Source organism: Eretmochelys imbricata, chromosome 8 (genome assembly GCF_965152235.1).
Source record: "Eretmochelys imbricata isolate rEreImb1 chromosome 8, rEreImb1.hap1, whole genome shotgun sequence".
Classification (NCBI taxonomy): Eukaryota; Metazoa; Chordata; order Testudines; family Cheloniidae; genus Eretmochelys; species Eretmochelys imbricata.
The window spans coordinates 51,482,973-51,507,800 of NC_135579.1; the positions used below are offsets into that span (position 1 = coordinate 51,482,973).

The 24,828-nt window shown below is 42.7% G+C and overlaps 1 protein-coding gene across 1 annotated transcript in view; it reads left to right on the forward strand.

The window, feature by feature from the left end:
* Positions 1-24,828, forward strand: part of RASAL2 (RAS protein activator like 2) — a 184,872-nt gene that overhangs the window by 98,641 nt on the left and 61,403 nt on the right. The window contains exon 4 of the mRNA XM_077825004.1: positions 17,542-17,648. Coding sequence (XP_077681130.1) covers positions 17,542-17,648 — 107 coding nt within the window. The remainder of the gene's footprint in view (positions 1-17,541; positions 17,649-24,828) is intronic.

A 24,828-nucleotide genomic window follows, 5' to 3' on the forward strand; every position in this document is an offset into this window, starting at 1 on the left:
CGATCCCTTCATCTCAAAAAAGATATACTGACATTAGAAAAGGTTCAGACAAGGGCAACTAAAATGATTAGGGGTTTGGAACGGGTCCCATATGAGGAGAGATTAGAGGCTAGGACTTTTCAGCTTGGAAAAGAGGAGACTAAGGGGGGATATGATAGAGATACACCTCTACCCCCATACAATGCGGTCCTTGAGATCCAAAAAATCGTACCACACTATAGGTGAAACCGTGTTATATCGGGGTAGAGGGATTCGAGTGTACAAAGAAATAATGTGCTTTGAAATTTTACTAGGAAAGATATTTTTATTCCTTTAGGATAAAAATGTTTGTAAACTTGCGAACTAAATAATTTTTGTTAGTAGGGGCAGAGGGTCTTCGGCGGGGGCACGGGAGGGAGGCAGGAGCTGAATGAAGCGGCAGCGGCGGCAAAACCGCCCAGCCCGGTGGAGCGCGCAGCACCCCCTGGGGGTGCACAGGACTGGGTCTGCAGCACGGACCCGCTCCCTCTGGCCGCAGGCACCCAGGCTGGGGCATGAACTTCCAGCCATAAGCCGTCTCCCGGGTCGCCACAGCCTGGCCGAGCCCCGCAGCGTTGCCCCTGTACATCTGAATCAACCCCTGTTCCCTTCTCCCCATGGCCCCATTATCCAACCCCTTGGGAGCCAGACACAGTGATGCGCTGATCTACCGGAGCGCGCAGCCCCGTCCCCCAGAGCGCTGCTTTACCATGTTATATCTGAATTCGCTTTATATCAGACTGCATTATATTGGGGTAGAGGTGTATATAAAATCATGAGTGGTGTGGAGAAAGTGAATAAGGAAAAGTTATTTACTTGTTCCCATAATATAAGAACTAGGGGTCACCAAATGAAATTAATGGGCAGCAGGTTTAAAACAAATAAAAGGAAGTTCTTCACTCAGTGCACAGTCAACCTGTGGAACTCCTTGCTGAGGAGGTTGTGAAGGCTAGGACTATAATAGGATTTAAGAGAGAACTGGATAAATTCGTGGAGGCTAAGTCCATTAATAGCTATTAGCCAGGATGGGTAAGGGATGGTGTCCCTAGCCTCTGTTAGTCAAAGGGTGGAGATGGATGGTAGGAGAGAGATCACTAGATCATTACCTGGTAGGTTCACTGCCTCTTGGGTACCTGGCATTGGCCACTGTCAGTAGACAGGATACTGGGCTGGGTGGACCTTTGATCTGACCCAGTATGGCCATATCTTATGTTCATATTATGGCTGCTCATCCTGCACCTGGTTGGATACAGGACTATAGTAGGTTCCAGGTCTGCAAATACATCACCTTCATCCAATACTAAAGTAACCGTTAACATTTTAATAAGAGTGACTTGAGTGTACAGAGTATAATTACACTGCTGTGAAGGAGTCACTCGGTGACTACATTAGAGCCTGTCAGTCAGTCAGTCCGTCAGAGACTGTCTCTGCTGTGTGAGTCAGATCCATTTTTCCTTTTCTTATAAGTGCCTTGTACATAGAACATTAGTACGTTTTGATTTATAATACTACTGCTACTTTGTGCTTACATAGCGTCTATCAGAAGCTGTCAAAGCTCCAGTATTTGCATATATTATGAATGATCGTTTACTAAATTGCTTTATAAAAATATGAACACACTTGCTTCTGTGTGGCTTGACTTATCATGGGTGTTGACTTCTAAATCCATAGGTTAGCAAAGATGCTTAGCTTCATAGGTTTCAAAGCCATAACAGTTTGAGGTGACACTTTTGACAGGTGAAAAATAGTAGATGCTCGTCCACTGATGATGATATAAAGTGGTACTAATTATGGATTTATAATTTGTAGCTGCTATTTAGGAGATTTCAAAGTTTCAAAATATATGGGCTTTACAGGCGTTCAGTTTAATTTTTTGCTGGATGGGCTTCCACACATTCAAATGGAGAAATACTCCAAAATTTGGGAGGGGAACAATTGAAATGAAATAGTTTAATGGAACTTCTGGCTTTTGTCCACCTACCACTCCAAATAACTATCACTTTTAATTTTGGAGGAGCAATAGCCTTTCCATAATTAAGGTGGAGACTTACTTCCCATAATAACATTGGGTTTTTTGCTAACCCATTCCACCTCTCGTCCCCACATACACACTTTCAGATTTCACTAAAAGTCATTTCCATTTCAAATTCTGCATTCTCTCTCTCTGGTTGGAAAACCATTTTTTGTCCACATTTACTTTAGTCCAGACAAACTATTTTTGCAACATAGATTTCAGGGTGGAAATGAGTATTAATCATGTTTTGAAAATTCTTCTAATGTTTTTTGCAGCAACTTATCTCAAAACCTACTTGTCCTGGAATATTCAGACAAGACTTATTTGACAGCTCTTGGCAAGCTCCAGAGTACAAGACCCATTTTGAGATGAAGAAGGCATATTTAGGAAGTTATTAACAGCATGTGTTCTATCTCTGCCAGACTATAAAAGGGAGACCAAAGCTGTCGTGGTCATCGTCGTTTTCTTTCTTTTTTTTTTTTTTTTTTAAGTCTAACCCTTTTTTTGCAAAGAGAAGCTTCAAAATGTAAACCAGTTGCTATGCAGCCTTATTACTGTTTACAGTCTAGACCTACCTAAACGGGGAGAAGATTTCTGATAGAGGGCTCTGAAGTCTAGCATGCAAAGTCATAACAATATCCGGTGGCTGGAAATTGAGGCTAGACAAATTCAGACTGGAAATAAGGTATAAATTATAAATAGTGAGTGCAGTTAACCATTGGAGCAACTTAGCAAGGGAATGGATAGATTTGCCATCCCTTTTGTCTTTATGTAAGGATAGGATGTCTGTCTAAAAGATATGGTTTAGCTCAACCAAAAGTAATGAGTTAAATGCGGGAGTCACTGGATGAGGTTCTGTGGCCCATGTGATGTAGGAGGTCAGACTAGATGATCATAGTAGTCCCTCCTGACCTTTTGGTCTATGGATCTGTGAATTTCCATGCTTTTGAACATTTCTTTCAAGTTTAACAATAACTGGTTTTTCAATTATTGTGTTTTTATAACTACAATGTTCCTAAAAGGATTTTTACCCTCACCCTTTTTACCCTCCTATGTACTTTCAACTTCTGGTCCAGGGCGAGCAGGCTCATCACATGGTGATGTCTCTCCTGCTTCCAGCTTCTCAGGGTATGTCTACACAGGAAATGCGACAGTGCCATAGCTGGGCGGTAGCTAGGTTCATGGAAGAATTCTTCCGTTGACCTAATGGCTTCTACATCGGAGCTTAGGTCATCTCATCTAAATCGCACAGTGAGTGAAATTTTTCACAACCCTGAATGATGTAGGTAAGCCTGTAGTGTAGACCATGCATGAATCCCATAAAAAGGTCCTAAATTGCATAAATACTTCCCTACATTACTTTCCTATGTAAACAACTGCTGTAGCTGGCCCAAGGATGTTATGTGACGGTTAGTGGGAAGAAAAGGAGTACTTGTGGCACCTTAGAGACTAACAAATTTATTAGAGCATAAGCTTTCGTGAGCTACAGCTCACTTCATCAGATGCAACCGATGAAGTTGCATCCGATGAAGTGAGCTGTAGCTCACGAAAGCTTATGCGCTAATAAATTTGTTAGTCTCTAAGGTGCCACAAGTACTCTTTTTCTTTTTACGGATACAGACTAACATGGCTGCTACTCTGAAACCTGTCATTAGTGGGAAGAGAGGAGGTCAACATTATGAGACGTTTGAGAACTTACGAGCTACTGAGTATGTTGAATTCCTAATTGAGCACTTCACTGTTTCCTTCTCCCTTCCTTATACGATTTTGTATTTTGTCATGATGTTACATAAAATCACAAAATTCTGATCCCTCCCTTCTCCCCCCTCCCTCCCGAATATGACTTAAAAAAATACAATGCAACAAAAGGGATGTTTTCAGATTACAACATGCGATGACAATGTCACAGGGAAAAATTAAGAAAGTGTAATCTTGTGTTCTATGATTGTCCCTTCAGATGCCCTTGATAGAAAAGTGAAATGAGAGAATGAAAGGAGAACTAGTGAAATTAGCATTTTTAGTCAGTTTTCTATAGAAGATGACATTCATGCCTTTCAGCATTATAAATAACCTTTAAAATGAATCAGTTTTCAAAGGGAGGATATGAAGACTTTTGTATGCATCATATTTCAGTTTCCCAAGAAAACTGTGAAGGAAGGAAGGAGGTAAGATGTTGGTGCTAAATTACTCAATGTATGGGTGGAAACAGACTAGCTAAGCGTTTCTAACTAAGTCTGTTGAAGTCCATCCTTCTTTCAAATAATCATGCCATCAGTTTGCACATTTTAAAGTCAAAGAAAACTTTTTTACAAAATTACAGAACTGAAATTTGTGGAAAAACACAGTTTGTCAAATAATTAATATTTCTCACACACATGCCTTTCCATCACAGAATTGTCAAGAACACAGGAAATATCCTAATTTTCATATTAGGATCAGGTACCTTTTCTATGAGTCCTTGAGAGACACTCAGCTAGGCCTTACATGCTACTGTGGTATTTCACTTTTGAACTGTGCCGTGTTCCCTCATTAATTTGGACTCAGTGTAGCATCTGCCTTGCTTGGCAGATTTTTAAGAAAATATCTGCCCCATACAAGCAATACTTGCTTCTGTACATGTAGGTAATTGGAATTTTCTTCTTGGTTGGGCTCTGATACCACTTTTTCTTCACTTGCTGGCTGGGATCCAATTCTTTCCTCTGCCGATCTAGTGGGTTTTTTTTTGTTGGTTTGGTTTGGTTTCAGGCCATTTGTCAGCAAGTGGCCCAGCTCAGTGCTCCCTCCTCTTCGCTGCAGAGAGGCAGTTTGTAATTGGGACCAACAATAATTCAGTTGTTGGGAATGGAATAGGTTAATTAAAATGAAAAACAGGTTTACTGAGAGTGGTGAACAAAGGGATCCTGTCTCTTTAAAGGATGTAGTTTGATCAGTGCATCAGCCTGATCCCTGAAGACAAAGACATTTTTGATTTGTTGGGCCCAGGAGTCCCTCACTTACCAAGACTTGTCTTGGCTTGTGCATGTGTAAACCTTTTGTGCAGAATAAATCATATGCCAAAAATCCTGTATTGTTAGATCTGACCCCTTCCTGTTGTAAAGTCACAATGCTGCAAGTCCCCTTTGTAGTGCTGCAGGACAGTCTTGGTTTCTGGCAGCACAGAGTTGTTATGGTCTCTTTTTTGTAAATAAACTGAATCCATTACAGTGTGGATGGCTCCTATGACCCCCCAGCATAGCTCATTTCTACTGACTCTCTTATTTGGCCTGTGGAAAGAGAGCTCTTAACTAGGGAGGCTATAGTCCAGCAGGACTTCTGATTGCTGCTTCTCATTCTGATGAAGAGGAACTGTTCTAATATCCTTAATGCTGCTGTTGGCAGTCAGAAACAGATTCCATTATTGTTGATCAATGCAGCCACCATGCAGGAGGAGGGAAAAGGGGAGGGGTGGGAGCTTCCTATTCACAGATTGATCAACCTGCCATTGCATCAACAAATGCATTGTGAGAAAGCCTGGGATGCTGTTATAATAGCTGAAGCAGGAAGGGACTGGTGAAGAGGGGAATACAGGTTCTCCAGCTGTGACGGGTTTTTCAAATTGCCTCTAAGCTCTCTTTTCTTCACCAAAAAGCTACTGAATTTGATTTTTGTTTAATAGGGTGATGGTGATATGTTATACGTAACTGATTAGCTATTGTGCTGGCTGAAAATTAGAGTTTCTTCAGCATTAGGATCCATTTCTTTTTATTTCAATTGCCCTTATATCTTATTCTGCTACTTCATCATTTTAATTACAAGCCTTCTCCCCACCCTTCCTCATTCTCTAGTATTTCTGCTTGGGCTGAAATCTGGCACAAAGGGACAAGGAACACAAATCTTTCTTACTGCTTTTCTCTCTCTCCTCTACCCCCCCCCCCACCTGCTTTATCAAAATGGTCTGACAGATAGAGAATTAAGAGGGGCAGGGTCACACTTTGTTTCATTTTGTCAGTGCAGTCAATAACTTAAGTGCTGGACTCCCAAGGCCATCAACTCATCCCCACCCTTCCTTCCCTGCTTCGTTCAGTCATTGTGTTCTGTATGGAAAAGTTTTCTGGCTGGAGAATGAATCTCCTATCTCCTGGTGATGTGGCTGAATGGCTGGATAGCAGCACAGAAGATGAGAAAAGCCTTCTCTCATTTCTCGGTACGGTAGGGTTCTAATGATTTTTAACACTTTACTGGCAAGACTTTACTACTTAGGGGTGGGAAGGTTAATTTTTCAGAGCAGAGTTGTAAAAGGAAACCATTTAAGGCAAGCTCTGAAATGAGATGGGAGTTTTAATTGGTTGGAATCAGTTAAAATTGTTCCAGCAAAAAATTTGGACAAATGCTGAAGCAGAGTGAAGTGACAGATGTGTTGTACAGAAATGTTTCATCCCAACTGTTACTTGTGGGTCTGTTTCCTCTTGACCAGCTGATCTCTCTGTTTAGTTAGCTTCTATCCATGTCATTCAGCATGCACGACAACTTTAACTTATCATGCATGTTAGAAGTAATAAGTTAAAGCATATGGAAAAAATGGCTGTGGGTGTTTTCCCTTAATTAGAAATTTTCCTATGTTAGAATTAAAATTTGAGGCAGAGGATCAGGTACACCTTAAATAATTTTTTTAAATCTAGAATTCTGGCTGCAGCATCACAGTGAAATGCCAAATACTGCTTCTATCTACTTAGGATAAGGATTTTGTTACGCTAAGTAAGAAATTATTCATTTTAAATTTTCCCTTGCTCAGTTTCTTCCCTTTACTCTTATTTATTGTCCCACCCTAAATATTTCTTAGCCCTCATTGTTGTTTACAGCCTTCAAACAGTTGTAGCTGGCTGCTACTTCATATTCCCCCTTAGTTGTCACTAAGCCAAGCTGTAAATATTTAGATTTTAGTTCTTCTAATCTTTCTACATAAGTCATTGCCTCCTGCCCCTTCATGATTTTTGTTGCTTTTTTCTGAATTCCCTCCAGTTTGATATCTTCCTGGTATCGAGATGCATAGAAGTGTGTGCTGTAATTTGTGTGCAATTTCAGCTTCAACGCTGTATAGAGAGGTAATATCTCTTCCCTTGGTGTCTATGCTGCGATACCTCTGCATATTGTACTGACTTGGGGAACTGGGTCAGGTTTTAACATTTTTTTCTTTCCATGATGTGGCTGCCAACAGACTGGACAAATGAGTGACTCTTAATCTGTGAGTCAAGCAGGCAATAGATGATTTTAGATACTGGATTTTTGTGCCTAGTTCCTCCTCTGTCCAGTGTGCAAGCAGGCTTCCCAGGTTGTTCTCCTGCCTCACTGGAAGTAGCTGCCACAAGTTCCTTTCTACTGAGAAACCGTCTTACTTGCAGGCCTCAACAGAGCTCCAGAATAACATAGAACATGGGAGAAAAATGGAAAGTTAATCTCAGAAAAAGCAAGAGGATAAGGACTGAAAGTTCCCTTTCTGTTCACCATGCCCCGCAACCATACATTGTGGCCTTCTGTGGAACTACCACAGCCAGCCGAAGTAGGGACAGAAGCGTTTCTGAACTGGGCAGCAATGCTCTGCTTCAGCAGCCTGGGTCCCATCTCCCCTTTCTATCCAGACCCAGAGACCATCAGGACAGCTCCCCAGTCCTATCGCCTAGGTATCCAAAGACAACCTCCAGGGGAACAGGACTCAGATGGGGACTCCTAAGATGAGATATAGGAGGCAGGGCCCTGGCCCCCAGCCCCCCACATCAGAGTGTGGAATCCCTTCATCCACAAGCTTCAGCAAGGGATCCATTATCTTTCATTCTGGAGTTCTTCCAGGATGGTTTGAAGAAAGGGTTCTCTGCTTGCTCCCTGGGTCCTGGTTTCGGTCCTCAAGTTGGATAAGTTCTCTTCCATTATAATCAGTTTGATTAAGGCAATATCTTAAGTATCTAATTTTCCTGTGGAGCCTAAACCTAGTGCTAAATGCCTGAGATTTACACCTGTAGTTAGTGTTCTATTCTTTCTCTCTTTCATAGAAAAAGTGGCTTTTCTAATGTTCATTACCATGGTCCTGAGCCTCAGGGAAACCTCAGCCCTGGCTTGCAATTTCCCCATCAGGAAAGAAAATAGTTTGCTGAATGTTTCATAGTTTGTATATGGCCTCAGTTTTCTGTCTTAATCATGAGATACCACTTTCCAAATTCTGTCCAATCCCAAATCCAGACTCAGGTTTCAGTGGCATCCCTGGACACCTGCTGAACATGTGAGGCCTATTTTTCCCTAATCAAACCCTTCTGCAGGTTCAGGGTCTCTGTTTGTGTTGCTCACAGAAGGACGAAGTCCTGTCCTGATGGACCAGAGGCATGAAAGCCTAAATCACTAACCCTGGTTTTTTAAGAGCAATAGGAAACTGCCGCAGAGCTGAGTTACATCCAGGACTCTGTTGCATCTGAAAATGCTTATTGCATGTTAAGTTAAATAAGAGTGCACTTCTTAGAAATGGACTCAAACCAAAACCCAGATCCAGACTATTATTATTATTATTAAATATTTATATTGCAGTATGTGCTTAAAAGGCCAACAAAGCTGGGGACTCAGTGTGGTAGGAACTGTACAAACATAGAATGAATGGCATTCCCTGCCCTAAAGACTTTCTTTGTCTAGTCTATGTAGATTATAAAATGTCGGAGGGGAAACAAAGCCACAGAGGGTTGAAATGAACTACTCAAAGTCACATGGAAGTTAGTGGCAAAGCTGGATTTCCAGAATCACAGTCTATTGATCTACCCGCTAGACTATGCTTCCTCTGACCCACAGAAACTCTGAATACTAAGGAAACCAGCTGAGCAGTGAGCCTGAAATGGAGCGACTGGAGAAGGAGGCAGGAGGGAACAGCACAAGGGAAGAGGAATGTCAGGCACTGATGACAGTATTGGCATCTTCTGCTGCAGCTACTTGTCTCTGCTTTTGCAGACTCAGTTTTGGTCTGGCTCCTTGTGATGCCAGCATACCTGGTGCCATCTGATGTCAAAGACCCCATGCCTCAGTTGAATACTGACAAATATATAGCAGGAATCAATCTGGCTCAGCTGTGTGTTAGTATTGTTAAAATGGGTATTAGAATTATAAGAATGTTTATTGTTTACACTTTATGAATGCCTGCAAGTTGCTGCACACATCAATCTCCCTTATAACATCTGTATCCCCTATTATAAGATGGGAGCATTAGTATTGTAAGCCTCTCTAACTATGGAGATCACCCTGCAGGAGAGAGACATTAACTAATGTGAAATGCTGGTCTCCAACAGAAGGTGTTATGTCCTGTCCAACAGGGAAGACCCATCAACAACCCATCAGACAAACTATTATGGAACATTCAAGAAGGCAAAAAACTTGGCCGATTGCTTTCTGCCCCTCTTCCCCATAAAGATGAGTCATGCAAGTGAATTACTCCCAACAGCTGAATTTGCAGCTCAGAATGCAAGGGAGAAGGGAATAAAACCTCTAAAATGAAGAAACCATATCCTTTATTCTGACTGGACTCTAAGGGGCAAGGTTTCTAGGCATAAGCAAGAGATCCTCAGATGCTTAGCCTGGGTTAGCCCTAAGGACATTGTGACAAAGTTCCTGCTCTACCTTGGTCGGTCTTGCGCTTATTGGCGGATTTGCTCACCTTGGAGCTTCACGGCAGCCCTCAGCTTGGCCGTTTCTCTGAACCCACAGTCCAGGTCGACGACTCCTGTGTCTGACCAGGAGTTGGGAGGATTTGGGGGGAACCCAGGCCCACTCTCTACTCCGGGTTCCAGCCAAGGGCCCTGTGGAATGCAGCTGTCTAGAGTGCCTCCTGGAACAGCTGTGCGACAGCTACAACTCCCTGGGCTACTTCCCCATGGCCTCCTCCCAACACCTTCTTTATCCTCACCATAGGACCTTCCTCCTGGTGTCTGATAATGCTTGTACACCTCAGTCCTCCAACAGTCTGCGTTCTCACTCTCAGCTCCTAGTGCCTCTTGCTCCCAGCTCCTCTCACACACGCCACAAACTGAAGTGAGCTCCTTTTTAAAACCCAGGTGCCCTGATTAACCTGCCTTAATTGATTCTATCAGCTTCTTGATTGGCTGCAGGTGTTCTAATCAGCCTGTCTTAATTATCTCCAGAAGGTTCCTGATTGTTCTGGAACCTTCCCTGTTACCTTACACAGGGAAAAGGGACCTACTTAGCCTGGGGCTAATATATCTGTCTTCTATTAATCTCCTGTAGCCATCTGGCCCAACTCTGTCACAACATACAGAGCTTTCTTATTATGAAAGCTTCTGTTGCCCCTTGGAATTTAAAATCATAACTCATTTGTGTATGTATCAAGTATCAGAGGGATGGCTATGTTAGTTTGTATCCACAAAAACAACAAGGAGTGCGGACTCCTCATTGTTTTTGTGTAAGTATGTTTACCTGCTTTAACCTTGTAAATAACTCTCATTTCCTTTTCCTTTTAATAAATGTGTAGATAGTTTATTATAGGATTGGCTACAAGCATTCTCTTTGGTGAGGTCTAAGGAGCGATTGACCTGGGTTAAGTAACTTGTCCCTTGGGACTGGGAGTAACCTGAACATTACTGTGATTCATGGTGTAAGGGACCATCTATCACAAAGGTAAGCTTACCTTGGTGGCAAGACAGATGGGTATACTAAGTCTGCGACTCCATGTGAAGGCTATTATAGTGCTTGAGGAGTTCACACTTCATAATTGGTTGGTGAAATCTAAGTATAGAACTCAGACAATCTGGGGTTTGTGCTGTGGTTTGTAACAGTCTGCTCTGAGGTTGGCACTCATGCTCTTGAGCCACTACAGGACATCTTGATGCTCGTCCCAGCAATTTCTCTTGTCTTCAATCTCTCATGGCTATCTTCATACAGAACTTACCAGTAATAAGAGGTTCTGGAGGCATGTACATGAGAAGTTAAAAATGGATACCTGCGTGCATTCACCTTCTTTACAGAGCATACAGTTAGCAGACATGACTTCTTAGAACAGTGCTTCTCAACCTATTTATCATTATGAGCCGCAAATGTGGCCCATAATGTGTTACCTGGGCCGCAGGTTGAGAATCACAGCGCGTCCCCTTGAACCACCCCTACAGACCCTTATGCCCAGCGTCTCCCACCCAGAGACCCCTCTGCAGGGTGGGGCCAGGAGTGGAGCCCTGGGTGGGGGGCTGGGTGGCAGGGACCCTGGACCCCGCCATGCGGAGCTGGATGGCAGGGCAGCCATGGACCCTAAACCCCGACCCTCTGGGGCCAGGTGACAGCCCTGGACCCTGTGGGGCTGGGTATTGCTGGGCAGCAGCCCCAGTCCCTGCGGAGCTGGGTAGCAGCCCTGGACCTCAGACCCCATGGAGCTAGGTGGATTCTTGTAAGTATGTGAGCACCATTTTGGTAACCGGAACACCTGCTGTCATTTTTCATTCTCAAACTTCTCTGTCATGGGATTGTGAACATCTGTTGTTTTAAAATACTCAGTAGTTGGCTAGGAAGCTAGGGTGACCAGGTGTCTGGTTTTCAACTGGAACACCCAGTCAAAAAGGGACCCTGGTGGCTCCGGTCAGCACCGCTGACTGGGCCATTAAAGGTCTGGTCGGTGGTGCTGCGGCACAAAGCCAGGCTAGTCCCTATCTGTCCCGGCTAACACTGCGCTATGCCCCGGAAGCAGCCAGCAGGTCCGGCTCCTAGGCAGGGGGGTCACAGGGCTCCACGCACTGCCCCCATTCCGAGTACTGGCTCTGTACTCCCATTGGCAGGGAACTGGCCAATGAGAGTGGGGGCGGAGGGGCAGTGCCTTCGTGGAGCCTCCTGACCCCCTGCCTAGGAGCCGGACCTGCTGCTGGCCGCTTCCAGGGAGCCACCAGAGGTAAGCCCGCGTCCCAGCCCTGAGCCCCCCTCCCAACCTGGAACCCCCTCCTGCACCCCAAACTCCTCATCCCCGGCCCAATTCCAGAGCCCTCATCCCCTCTTGCACCCCAAACCCCTGCCTCAACCCGCAGCCCCCTCCCACACTCTGAATCCCTTGGCCCCACCTCCAAACCTGGAACCCCCTCCTGCACCCCAAACCTCTCATCTACAGCCCCACCCCAGATCCCACACCCCCAGCTGGAGCCCTCACCCCCCCTGCACCTCAACTCCCTGCCCCAGCCTGGAGTCCTCTCCTGAAGTCTGAACCCCTCATTTCTGGACCACCCTTGAGCCCGCACCCCCAGTTAGAGCCCACACCCCCTTCCGCACCCCAACCCCCTGCCCCAGACCAGTGAAAGTGAGGGAGGGTGGGGGAGAGTCAGCCATCAAGGGAGGGGGAATGTAGTGAGCAGGGGGCGGGGCCTCAGGAAGGGGTGGGACTAGGGTGTTGGATTTTGTGCGACTAGAAAGTTGGCAACCCTATCGGAAGCTTTTGATTCTTGCTGCTATACAGTAAGTTGGTTGGTAATGGGAAGCTATAGCAAATGCTCTGTGTGTTTCCTTCATTTTTTATTCTCTTCTTTACTTACCAAAGTATTTCACTTTTATACTTTTCATTATCAAACTCACCCCTATCTCATGTCTTACTTTTTATCTTTCCTGTCTAGACTACCTATCAATATTCACTTCGTGGTTGTAGGAACCATCACAGCAAGATTGTTTTGCCCACAAAGTTATACACTGTGGAACTTGTATTCTCTTATATTTCATTCAGAGCAAGAGTTCGGTGAGCTACCAAGCCTGGTGCAAAATCACATTTGTTCTGGCTGCCTTCTAATTCCAGTTTTTAACTGAAGGAATTAATTAAACCTGTATAACAGGGCTTTAAACTAAGCCCAACAAGTCTAATTTTCCCCAAGTGGGGGAATCCAAAGGGGTGATGTTTATTCCAAGGTAAAGCCTTCACCTTTTCACATTTTCATAATGCCTCCATGCTACCAAGCCATTACATTTGTAAACTGCTGAAGGCTTGTGTGACCTACATACAGACTGAGAATTTTTTAATTATCGTAGGAATAGAGGAATTGCTGAATCAGACCAGACTGAATCAGACCCATCTAGTCCAGTATCCCATCTCTGACAGTGACCAGCATCAAATGCTTTAGAAGAAGGCATAAGTACATCACACTTGTCAGATGTGAGGTAATCTGTCTCCAAAAATTAGGTCTCATCCTGATATCTACTAATTAGAGATTCATTTAAACCCTAACGCATATGGTTTAATATCCCTTCAATAATTTTTCATAGCACTAACAATTAGAACTCTGGATGTTCTAATTAGCCCTATAAATGTCTACTCTCGTTCTGAAACCTTTTAAATTCTTGGCCTCAACATTTTCCTGTGGCAGTGGGTTCGACTATCTAATTGCATGGTGTGAAGAAGAAATATTTCCTTTTATCGGCTTTGAATTTTCCACCTGCTAATTTCATTGAATTTCCTAATTCTTGTGATAGGGAAAACATAAACTCCTTGTATCCCTTCTCCGTAGCATTCAATGTTTTGTAGACATGTCCCTTCTTAGTTGGCTCCTTTCTAAGATAAACAATCCCAATCTTTTTGATTTCTCTTCATATGATTTTTCCGTGTCCCCAGCGATCCTTATTACCCTTCCCTGAACCTGACTAATTATGCAATATCCTTTTTGAGAGTGACCAGTACTGCACACAATATTCCAGCCAAGTCAAAGATTGTTCATTTCATCCTCTCCGTGCTGGAAAAAGGCCTTCGTAGTAGGATACAGGGGCCCACAAATGCAAGGATTCAAGTTACAAAAGGCTGGAAACAACAAGCTACTATACTGGAAACCCAGAAGCTTGTGGACCATTGCTCCCTCATTGGAGGGAGCTGAGGCCAGCATTTGTGGCCAAGATGACTGGATTCAATGGAGAAGGGTGCCCGCCATCTGCCATACCAGTGCTCCCTGCTGAATGCTTAATGAAGTGGCAATTGTGTATGTCTTGAAATAAACAGTTCTCCTGCCATGTGGGCCAAAAGAATGAGCAATTGCATGTTACAGTGGGAAGAGGGCATTGCTGTGTGAAGGGGTGAAAAGGGAGAGCTATATGTCGTCCTTTATAGATCTGGTTTCACAGGCATTTGCCATTCCTGAGTAATTGCCTCAGCTAGTTTGCAGCTGACTAATATTATTTAACACAGATAAATGAGGTGATGAATTAAAAGCTCCACACAGGAATGTTTGCAACTTTTTTTTTTTTTTTGTTAAGATTGGAAGGGGGGAAATCCATTTATTTTTCAGAGGTTGAGAGAACAGATGAAAAGGTTTCAGACTGTTATTTATCCACAGAGACAATGTGATTTGTCTATAGTGTTGGCCCCAGAGAGTGAGCCATGCAAAGAACGATTATAATTTAATACTGAGACCGTGAAAGGTGCATTGATTTTACAGCAGGTGAAAACAATGCAATAGTAGTATGTAGCATGAGTGGGGGGAGGCAATCATCTAATATTGGCCTAGAAGCAACAGTATAGATTTTCCATCCAACTCAGCAGAAATACTTCTTAAGGACACAGTAGTTGCATCGCTTTCAGCTTGTAGGCTTGGAGTTAGAACTGGGCCAGTTTTACATTTTGCTAGGGACTAATCCAGCAGGTTCTTAAAATGCTCCTGCTGATATTTTTTGTTATGTTTCTAATTGATTGCAAGCATCTCCTCTGGATATTTGCTTCTCCTTTCCTCACTTAATAGACTTTTATGAATCTTCTGAGCATGGAAGAAACTCATTTTATGCAGCAATCCCAGCATCTTTTATCTACAAATAACTGGCATTGCTGCTAGATGAGTATCGGGGCTGGAGCATAGATTCTTCTCAGCTCTCCTTTGGTTTAATCTTATTTCTCCCTATAACTCCCTGTCCTGGGAAAGGACCACCTATTGTCGAAAATGATAGGGAATTACTTCTTCTGTTTTCATTTATGACTCAGCAAAATCAGCACTGTTAAATTACTTGGGATGCTTTGATGATGTGAAGTGATTTCCTGTGTGTGTGAAGTGAAGAAAGCCAAAGTCATTACATTAGTTGATGCTCTTTGATTTGAGGTAAAGGAGCTCTTTTTGGCCCCATGTTCTAAATGCATAGATCGCTTCCATTTCCTTCAATTAAATTTCCACCAAAAATTTGATTATTGAAATATATCTGATATGGCTACCTCTCTGAGTACTTACGCCAGGAGAAGTTCTATGCTATGTGCTGCAGGCTGTTTTTACCTAAGGGTATGTCTACACTGAAAGTAGGCACCTGCATCTGGCCTGTGCCAGCTGACTTGGGCTCAGGCTAAGGAGCTGTTTAACTGCAGTGTAGAAGTTCAGGCTTGGGCTGGAGCGCGGGTTCTAGGACCTTGCAAGGTGGGAGGATCTCAGAGCTCAGGATGCAACCTGTGCCCAAACGTTTACACTGCAATTAAACAGCCTCTTAGCTTGAACCCCGCGAACCCAAGTCAGCTGCCATAGGCCAGCCACAGGTGTCTAATTGCAGTGTAGACATACCATAAGCTTTTGGCTTTTTTGCCTCCCCTCTTTTTGGGGGGGGGGGAGGTGTCGGAGAGATGATGAAGATAGTAGAAATAAAACTAGCCAAGTATTCTGAGAGTGGGATTGACCATTGTTCAATCCTTGGTCTAGCACTGGTCTCTAGGCATTCCATTGTCTAAAGGTGCCCTGTGAAGCAGTGATCATCAAATTCCGAAACCAGGAAACAGCTGGTGCCCCATAGGTTATAAAGGGAAGTGCCCAGTGCTAATCATCAGCCTGTGGAGAAATCTCACTGTAAGCTAAGGTCTTTTTGTTGCAAGCTTTGACAGATTGATTAATTTATTCTGTGTGAGTGGAGCTGTTTGCATCAGCTTCGTGGTTTTGGACTAAATGCTGTGCCCTGCCCATTTACCAGTGTTAGTTGGTGATCGCTGTTCAACTTTCTATGTAGCTAATTTTGGAAGCTGTTGTTCACGTTAGCAGTTCTTTAATCATTGATGCTTAAAGGCAAGCTGAGAGACTTATATTTTTTTTTTAAAAAAAAGCCCTACAGTAGAGGGATTACTACTTTTGCAGCATGATCCTATTTTCTTAACCTTTCAGTCGGTATGATGATAAATTTTGGTTTTCTCCTTCAAGACTTCTTGGGCAAGATCTACTATAATATGGATAAAATAGAATCCAATTGGCAAAGGTATCACAGGTAATGTTCTGCTTGGAGAAGGCTTTTGTGTGTGTGGTGGGGTGTCTTGATGATTTTTGGTGAAGAAATCCTTGTTCTCTTGGCAGCAGCTGGCTGTAAATTTCAGTAAACCTTTGTTGTTGCTGTGACTCAGGATATATAGTGAAATTTTCTGTAGCTGAGGGGAGCCGGCAGTTGGGCGTCTGTTAATAGCCTGAAAGTAACTAATGAGGATGTGCAGTCGGAACGATTGATTGAATAGCTGCAGTCCTGTGTGTTTCTTTCTCGCTCTCTCTGCAAGCTGTAAAGAGGGAGGGGGAAGAGAGAGAAAACCAGCTTTCACTTAAGTGGAAGTAGCACAGATCCCAAGGGCCAAGAGGCCAGAAATGGAAGTTTAAGCTGCATCTATCTTTTGAAAGGAAAACGGCAGGAGTCAAAATGTCAGTCTCCGAAGTCACAGTTTACTCCTTTTCTTTAAGATCCAGAAGATAACAATGGGCTTTTTCTAAGGATGTGGTTTTTCATATCCTATTGAGAATGTCTTATTTATGAAGCTGGATTCCTGTAAGTCTAGTATTTGAACTGGAGATGGGCAGCAGTTGTGATAAAGGTATTAATATGTGTGTCCGTGTGTGTGATTTTATAATGTGCATGCTGTATAAATCTATAAAATCAGATATGAGCACATCTTCTGTAAAGATTTGAGCTTGCAAGATCTGCCTGCACAGATTTAGGATGCCAAAGTCATATCTTACTAAGGTCATATTGCCAGAACAAGGAGAAACTGACCTATTTTTGTATCTGCTAAGGTATATATGTTGTTTTATCCGGGCAACTATGAGTCTTCTGATGGTCTCAAAGTTTGAGCTAGCAGTAGGGTCACATTACCTGCATGAGACTGAACTTTGACCTTTGTCAAATTATGTTCAACATAGGATAAAATCGTGATCTCCCTCTGTCACAGGTTTTATTTGACAGTGTTAACTACTACATTGCTGATTTGTAAAAAGAATAGTTGAAAGTTCTCTGAGTTGTAAGTAGCAAGTGTACAAGGTAGCAATACATATGGGTATTGAGCTTCACCAATGTGTTTAATCATAACTGCCTATTGCCTATAAGATCAAATCAGATTCCTAATTTTGAGCTTGTTGCCAGTTAAAATGTCTCTGTAACTTACCTTGGTAACAAATGAGCCATATATAAATATGTAAGTATGATTTGGCTGTTAGCTAATGCACCTGATAGTTTGTGACGGCTTCTGTCCAGAGCAGGATAAAACCTGGGTTTTTTTATTTTTTTTTTCCAATTCCCCTCACCCAACTTCTTTTCTTTTTCTTCTCCAGAGGTCCCAGCAGAGAGATCTCCTCGCAGACGGAGCATCTCAGGAACCAGCACATCCGAGAAAACCAACTCCATGGATGCTTCAAACACCTCTCCTTTCAAAGTCCCAGTAAGTGCGCCTTTCCTCTGAAGGAGGGATATCTTCCCATTGAATTGGGGGTGGAGGTTTAGGCTATCCTAACAAATCTAGTACTCGTCTATTGATTCAGGATGACAATTTAATAGTGCAGGTGGCCAAAAGGCATGCATATCAGCTGCCATAAATGATCAGGTAACATTTTCTAGGAGATCCATAATTTACCTTTCCACAAGATTTGATCTAAAATCAGTAGTCATGTGTACTTTAAAACCCAACCATGGGGTGGTGAGCAGTCTAATTTCAATATGTCCTAGATACCCGTGAGATTGCTTTGTAGGCTTCACACTGGACATTTATTTTCTTCTCCAAAAAAGAACTTTAGGTTGGTGATGGCATGTGTGTTTTCCCCGTATCAGTTGGAATGAATTAGGGGTCTGAAATGGCTAACACTTTATTTTAAAGCTACTGAAATGGATCTCTGCATGTGTGCGTTAACTGGCCTTAATTCTTCCGGTTGTTAGTTTCAGTTTACCTTTCCAAGTATGGAGTGTGGATTTTCTTGCCAACATCTTTAGAGTCCAGTTGCTGTACTAAAACCTACAGCACTAAGGCTTTTCTATTGTTCTTCTTAGTCTGAAAGAAGAAAGGTCTGTCAAATCATAAGTCAAGTTAAAATGAAGTGCTCTTTAATATTTTACCAGTAGTTAGACTTGGTTTAAAAAAGGCAAAGTCCAGATGTATTATTATAGAGATTTTTTATGTTCCTCTCCACTGTGTGTAAGAACTCTTGAAAGCTAGAAAATGTTTGTCCACACAGTTTTTGGCCTTTTTTATGTGTGATGAGCACTGATTTCTCTTCCTGTGTTCTCTGTGGAGTTGAGGCCAGTATAGCTGCATTTTATTTGTGTTCACCCCATAACCTCCAAATCACTGAAAGTCACCCAGAATACTCACAACCCTGGGAAGAATAGTTTTTAGCTAACTTCAGATACAGACATGTTTACATGCTTGTTTTGTGATGAATCCCCACAAAATTCTCCCTTGTCTTTTTAATGTATAAATAAGTGGTGGATTCTTTAATTTTACAATCGATATTTTGCCAGTATGAAGGTGGATTCAATTTTATTAAAGTTAATTTAATCTGAGCCCGATCATAAACTCCAAATTAATTGGTTTCAGAGTAACAGCCGTGTTAGTCTGTATTCGCAAAAAGAAAAGGAGTACTTGTGGCACCTTAGAGACTAACCAATTTATTTGAGCATAAGCTTTCGTGAGCTACAGTAAGCCATACTACATACTAAGCCACAGTATGCATCCGATGAAGTGAGCTGTAGCTCACAAAAGCTTATGCTCAAACAAATTGGTTAGTCGCTAAGGTGCCACAAGTACTCCTTTTCTTTTTTCCAAATTAATTGGGATTTAAAAGAAAAAAGTTCCTGGTCAAGTTAATGGTAGCTCCATCTTGGACTGTTTTCCTGTCCTCTTTCAGATTAAACTATCAGTGGTAAATACAGGGAGATCACTATCTTGGAGTAGCTACCTGTGCTCGATTCCTGTGTTTTTCTCCAAGTCTCATAATGAGACCAAAAGTTGAACTTCTGGTATCTGTTGGGGGACCACCAAAATGCGCTTTCCTTGTTTTAAAGACCATCTGAAGTAAATATTCATACTGAGACTATTTTGGTAGTCTTAATATGCTGTGTTCTAAAGGGCACTTAAAAATAGGTTTTTAGTCCAATTACAGAATGTACTAGTTATAACTTTATAAAATCTCAAAACTTGTCTATATGCAATGAATCCTTATAGTATAACCATGGGCAGCAGAGTACATATGGGTACCATGAGGATTTCTGGGAGCTTTTGTAAGTCCTAGCAACTCTTACCCAACCCATCTGTATTGATAAGAAATGCCATTAGTCTTACAGATGTTTGAATGTATTGTGGTGTTCTGTGTCTACAGCTTATCTATAAATCACAAACAAGATTTGAAGACGCCATGTACCAAATCACTTAATGTCAGCCTGGGTTTTTTGTTTTTCATTTCCGTACCTTCCACTCTTTACTATCCCTCTCAAATGTCTTTTCTTCAGCTGCGTTGTATTGTCTATGAATTTAGGTCGTTAACACTTTAAAAGTGTTTCTTTTCACTTATGTTTTCTTCTTCAGCACTCCCCCTTCCTTCCTGTGTCTCGTCTTTTCCAAGTTATTTTTTCTTCTAATGCTTCTTTGGGTACTGTCTTATTTTCCTCTTTCCTCCTTGCAATTTTAATGGGGCTATAAGAACTCTGAGGCAAAGAGGTGCAGGAAGCTGTCCACACCCTCTCCTTTTGGTCATAAACAGCAAAAAGTAGCTATTGTTACCACTTGTGCAGCTGGTCTTGTGCTCCCCTGTTCTGCTGACCACCTGTGTAATGGTGGGCCTGCTGTACCCTCCTGATTTGTACATAAAAGACAAGACTACTGGCTTTTGTAGGTTTTTCTCTGCATATGCTATCTCGTATGCTGTGGTTGTTACCAGGCCACAGTAAAGATGAGATGAGACCTACCTGTGTTTCACACCAAATGCTGGATGTTGCAGCCCTCTAATCTCATTAGGTTAGTGGCTTGCAGGTAAAAGTCAGAGCATTTATGAGTAGAGCTGGGCCCAAACCAAAACTACTGAATTCAAACATGCTTCTAACTTTGTGGATTAGATCCAGCTCTACTTATGAATAGAAAAGCCCTCTTGTATATTCTCTCGATTCATATTAAGTTTTTTCTGGATCCAGGAGGGATTGATCTAAGGAGAGGGGTAAATGGCACAAGTATAGGTAAGCCCAGTATCAGTGGTTTGGGAATGGAAGGTGTGGCTCTAATAGCATTAAAAGTTATTTGTGGGGTTTTCTTCATCTCAGTGGGTGCCCATTTTAGACAGGAAGAACACAGAAATAGGAAAGCACCTGGTTTTGTTCTTCGGTCATTGATACTTGCACTGCACATTTGAGGGGGCAAACCAGCAATCTGTGCATTGTGCTGTTTCAATGATTCTTTGCTCCCGGCTTTGGGGGGAGGGAAGAGGCAGAGCAGGCAGGGTTATGCCAAGATTTTGAAAATAAGTTGCATTTACAGCTTTCTAAGCTTCTGTTCTCTCAGGTAAGCATTTAAAACTCTTACTCTTGATAGAATGTACTGGAAATCAATGTTCTGTGCAACTTTTCCTCTAAACTCCAAACAGTGGTATACAAACAGAAAAAGGCATCGACTTTCTGACTGTTAAAGTGCCTTTGTCCAGTGCTTGGAGTTTTGATTTACAAATGCATAATGTGGGGTAAGTGAACGTTCTTTTAAATAATCTCTTCTGTCGTGGTCATTGGAAATGTTTTTATTTAAAGGGTTGGCATGTAAACTTCAGGAAATTCAGTTTCTCTGCCTCCTACATATAAGTTTAAAAGCATATTCTTCTATTTAAACTTACTATTCTATAATCTCAATAATTATGCATACGCATTCTTTGGTTTACCATGTCACAATCAGCCTATGCTGACCAATATATGGAATGTGGTTGTCTTATTTATCTCCCACAAAAGGGAGTGAAGTAGGATTTTGCTGATATTGGCAGTGCACTACAGAAGGGATAAGGAATGGCTTGTGTATAGAGATAAGAACTGTTAGTGCTTGGCCTTTTCTTCATTCCCCAACCCCCAGCTACATTAGTGTTAGGTTACTTCAGTTTCCCCCTAGATTCAGTAGTGTTACTTCTCACTCCACAATTGCCAAACATATTTTTTGGGGGGAAGCAGGGGTGAAAGTAAGTTGAGTGACTTACCGGTACTCTGGGGCCAGCTCTGGCCCCCGGAAGGGGTGGGGCCTAGGATGGAAGGGGTGGGTTGAGGGGGTCAGAGCCAGCCCCAGCCCACCCTGGAAGGTAAGTGCCCCCCCACAGACACACACTGGGGTAGCAGCAGCAGCCTGTGGCTCCGGGGGCTATGTAAAGGGCCCGGGGCTCCCCTCTTCTACTGCCCTGGCCCTTTAAATAGCTGCCAGAGCCCTGGGGAAGCAGCGAGGCTCCAGCGGCTATTTAAAGGACTGGGGCGGCAGAGGCAGCTGGAGCCCCAGCCCTTTAAATAGCCCCCGGAGCCCCCGCTACCCCAGGGCTCCAGGGGCTATTTAAAGGGCCTACGGCTCCCCTGCTTCTACCGCCCCTGTCCTTTAAATAGCCGCCGGAGCCCTGCAGCCGCTATCCCAGGGCTCCAGCAATGGGGCTCTGGAGGCAATTTAAAGGGCCTGGGGCTCCAGCCACTGCTGGGAGTCCCAGGCCCTTTAAATTGCCCCCTGGGGAAGCCGGGCTGCCCCAGTGCGGTGCACCGGCTATTGCCGGTACACTGTACTGGGGCGAACCAGCTTACTTTCACCTCTGGGGGGAAGGTTAGGCACAAAACACTGGGGGGGAAAAAAAAACCCACAGCTTTAAAAAAAAAAAAAAAAAAAATGACTGAACATTACTGCTGAGAAGTTAGAAAGACTGATAGAACTCATCCACCACCGGGCCTGGTGGTAGATGAGTAGGCGAAATACCAGCTTTCCCCTCCTACACACACACTGTGCTCTGTCAGTGCAACTCAGTCTTACAGTAGCACATCTCCTGATATTTCATTATTGAGCCATTGTACCACTCTGACAGAACACCACAATCCCCTCCTTGCTATTCCATTTGAATTGGCGATTAGGCTAAAACATGAGAATTCCAAAATACTGAACCTCCAGAAGTGACAGAACAAAGGTCTTAGTAACCCATTGTAAAAAACAAACAAAAAACCAGGTCCTTAACCACCACCTCACCTTTTTTGACCAGTTTTGTTGATTTATTAAAATCAATACAGATATTATGTGACTCAGTGATGTACATGGGCACTTAAAAAAAATAGAGGAAAGAAACAGACTGGATGAAACACACAAAAATGAGCTAAAAAAGTCAGGGTGTAGGCTCTGAAGTAAGTGAAATGATTTGTATGGGAACCCTGTGTGAATAGTGATGGAAAGGCTGATTCTTAGGGTCTAGTTTCTTTGGTTTGCCTCTAGTTCAGAATATAACTGGATATACAGGAATAGTGTCTGCCTCTTTTGCTCTTTAAGAGTCCTGCTAAATAGAACAAAAGACAATGCAGCCAGCCTAACTGAAGGTCAAAGCATGATGAGATCTCACTGCTGCCCAGACGCATATCTTATGCAGTCAACAAGACCCATGGTTATCTCAGGAGCACTGTTCCGTTACAATCAGGTTGCAAAGCTAGAACGAGTCTCTGATCTTTTCTGGCCATATGACCCTAAGTACATGTTTTTAATTCCGCAGTAGTGCCAATGCAGGAGTTTGAGTTGTTGAGCTACCAGTAGCGTGTCCAGGCAGCACAGGATTCCTGTGCCCCAATATTCTTAATGAAAAATCATCTGGCTGTGCTTGAACTTCGTCCTTCCTATTTTAATATTCTCTTGCTTTTTGTTCTGCTCTCTCACACCATAACGCCCATTCTTTACATTTACCCTTGATATTTATTTTGTTTCATATAAGATTTGAGGCTTTGGGCTCTCACCCATTTTCCCAAGGATTTTGTATAGTTGGAAGGACTTGTTATTAGTTACTTCCAAGAGGCTCATGGAGCTTTCGCTTTTCCCTTTATTCTGGATTGCTGTTATTTATAGACTCACAGGAATTAGAGATATGTATCCCCATGCAATAGAGATTTGTTCTTTACAGTAAATTCTCCAGTGCTTAGTCAAGAGATAGTATTTCTGCTACCGGGGCACAGTCCAATAGACTTCAACAGGAAATTTTTCCTTGTATTTATCCCAAATTTTTCTTTGTTTCATTTAATCCTATTACTATTAATTTATATCCCTTTAGGCCACTGGATAACCTTCCACTCTCGCTTTGGTTTCACATTGTACAAACAAGTACTGATATTGTCAGTTTCTGTATCCCCTACCTTTAAAGCATGGTTTAGCCAAGCTAAACAACATCACCTTATTTTAATGTGTCCTCCATATATCAGGCTTTCCAGCCCCTTTATCATTTTTCTTGCTCCTCTCTGAATTTGCTCCAATTCACTGATGTATTTCTGGTATCACCTTGCCCAGAACCGTGTATGGTGTTTTCTACTTTTAACCCCTGCAGATCGCTTAGTGTTATTTGTCTGTCCTCACTAGCACTCACTGTACCTCCTAATTTAATATAATCTCTGAATGTCATTAATGTGCTGTTTAACTTCCAGATTGTTAATAAAGATGTTAAACAAAACCAGTTCTGCCACCAGTCCTTGCAGCACCCCATTGGTCAACCTCTCACAACTTGTTACATTGTCATTTATCATAATTACCCTTTTTAGGTAGTCCTTCAGCCAGTGTGCAAGCCGTGACAGTAACTTTAAAAAAGCCCATTTGAATAAATTTTTCAAATAAGCCAATAAGCTATATTGTGAAGCACCAACAATGAGGAGTCCTTGTGGCACCTTAGAGACTAACAAATTTATTTGGGCATAAGCTTTCGTGGGCTAAAACCCACTTCATCAGATGCATGGAGTGGAAAATACAGTAGCAGATATATATACACAGTACATGAAAAGATGGGCGTTGCCTGATCAAGTGGGGGGGGGGGTCAGTGCTAACGAGACAATTCAATTAACAGTAGAATACCAAGGGAGGAAAAATCTCTTTTGTAGGGGTAATGAGGGTGGCCAATTTCAAACAATTGACAAGAAGGTGTGAGTAACAGTAGGGGGAAATTAGTATGGGGAAATTAGTTTTTGTAATGACCCATCCACTCCCAGTCTTTATTCAGGCCTAATTTGATGGTGTCCAGTTTGCAAATTAATTCCAGTTCTGCAGTGTCTCATTGGAGTCTGTTTTTGAAGGTTTTTGGTTGAAGAATTGCCACTTTCAAGTCTGTTATTGAGTGACCAGGAAGATTGAAGTGTTCTCCTACTGGTTTTTGAATATTATGAATGAAGCGCTTTTCTGTAGTATAGGTGCACATTATGGCAAGCTGTGTGCAAGTATGATGGAGGAATAGAGGGGCAAGAAACTTGTTTCCTCCTCTCAGCACATGGAACAAACAAGATCTGGCTGCTTGCACTCCTTCTGCACAGTTTTGGGACATTGGTGTGCTGCACAGCCCAAAGAGTGTCTATCTGTGCAGAGGTGCTTCCGTAGCCTTGAGCCATAATTTTGGCTCTAAAGG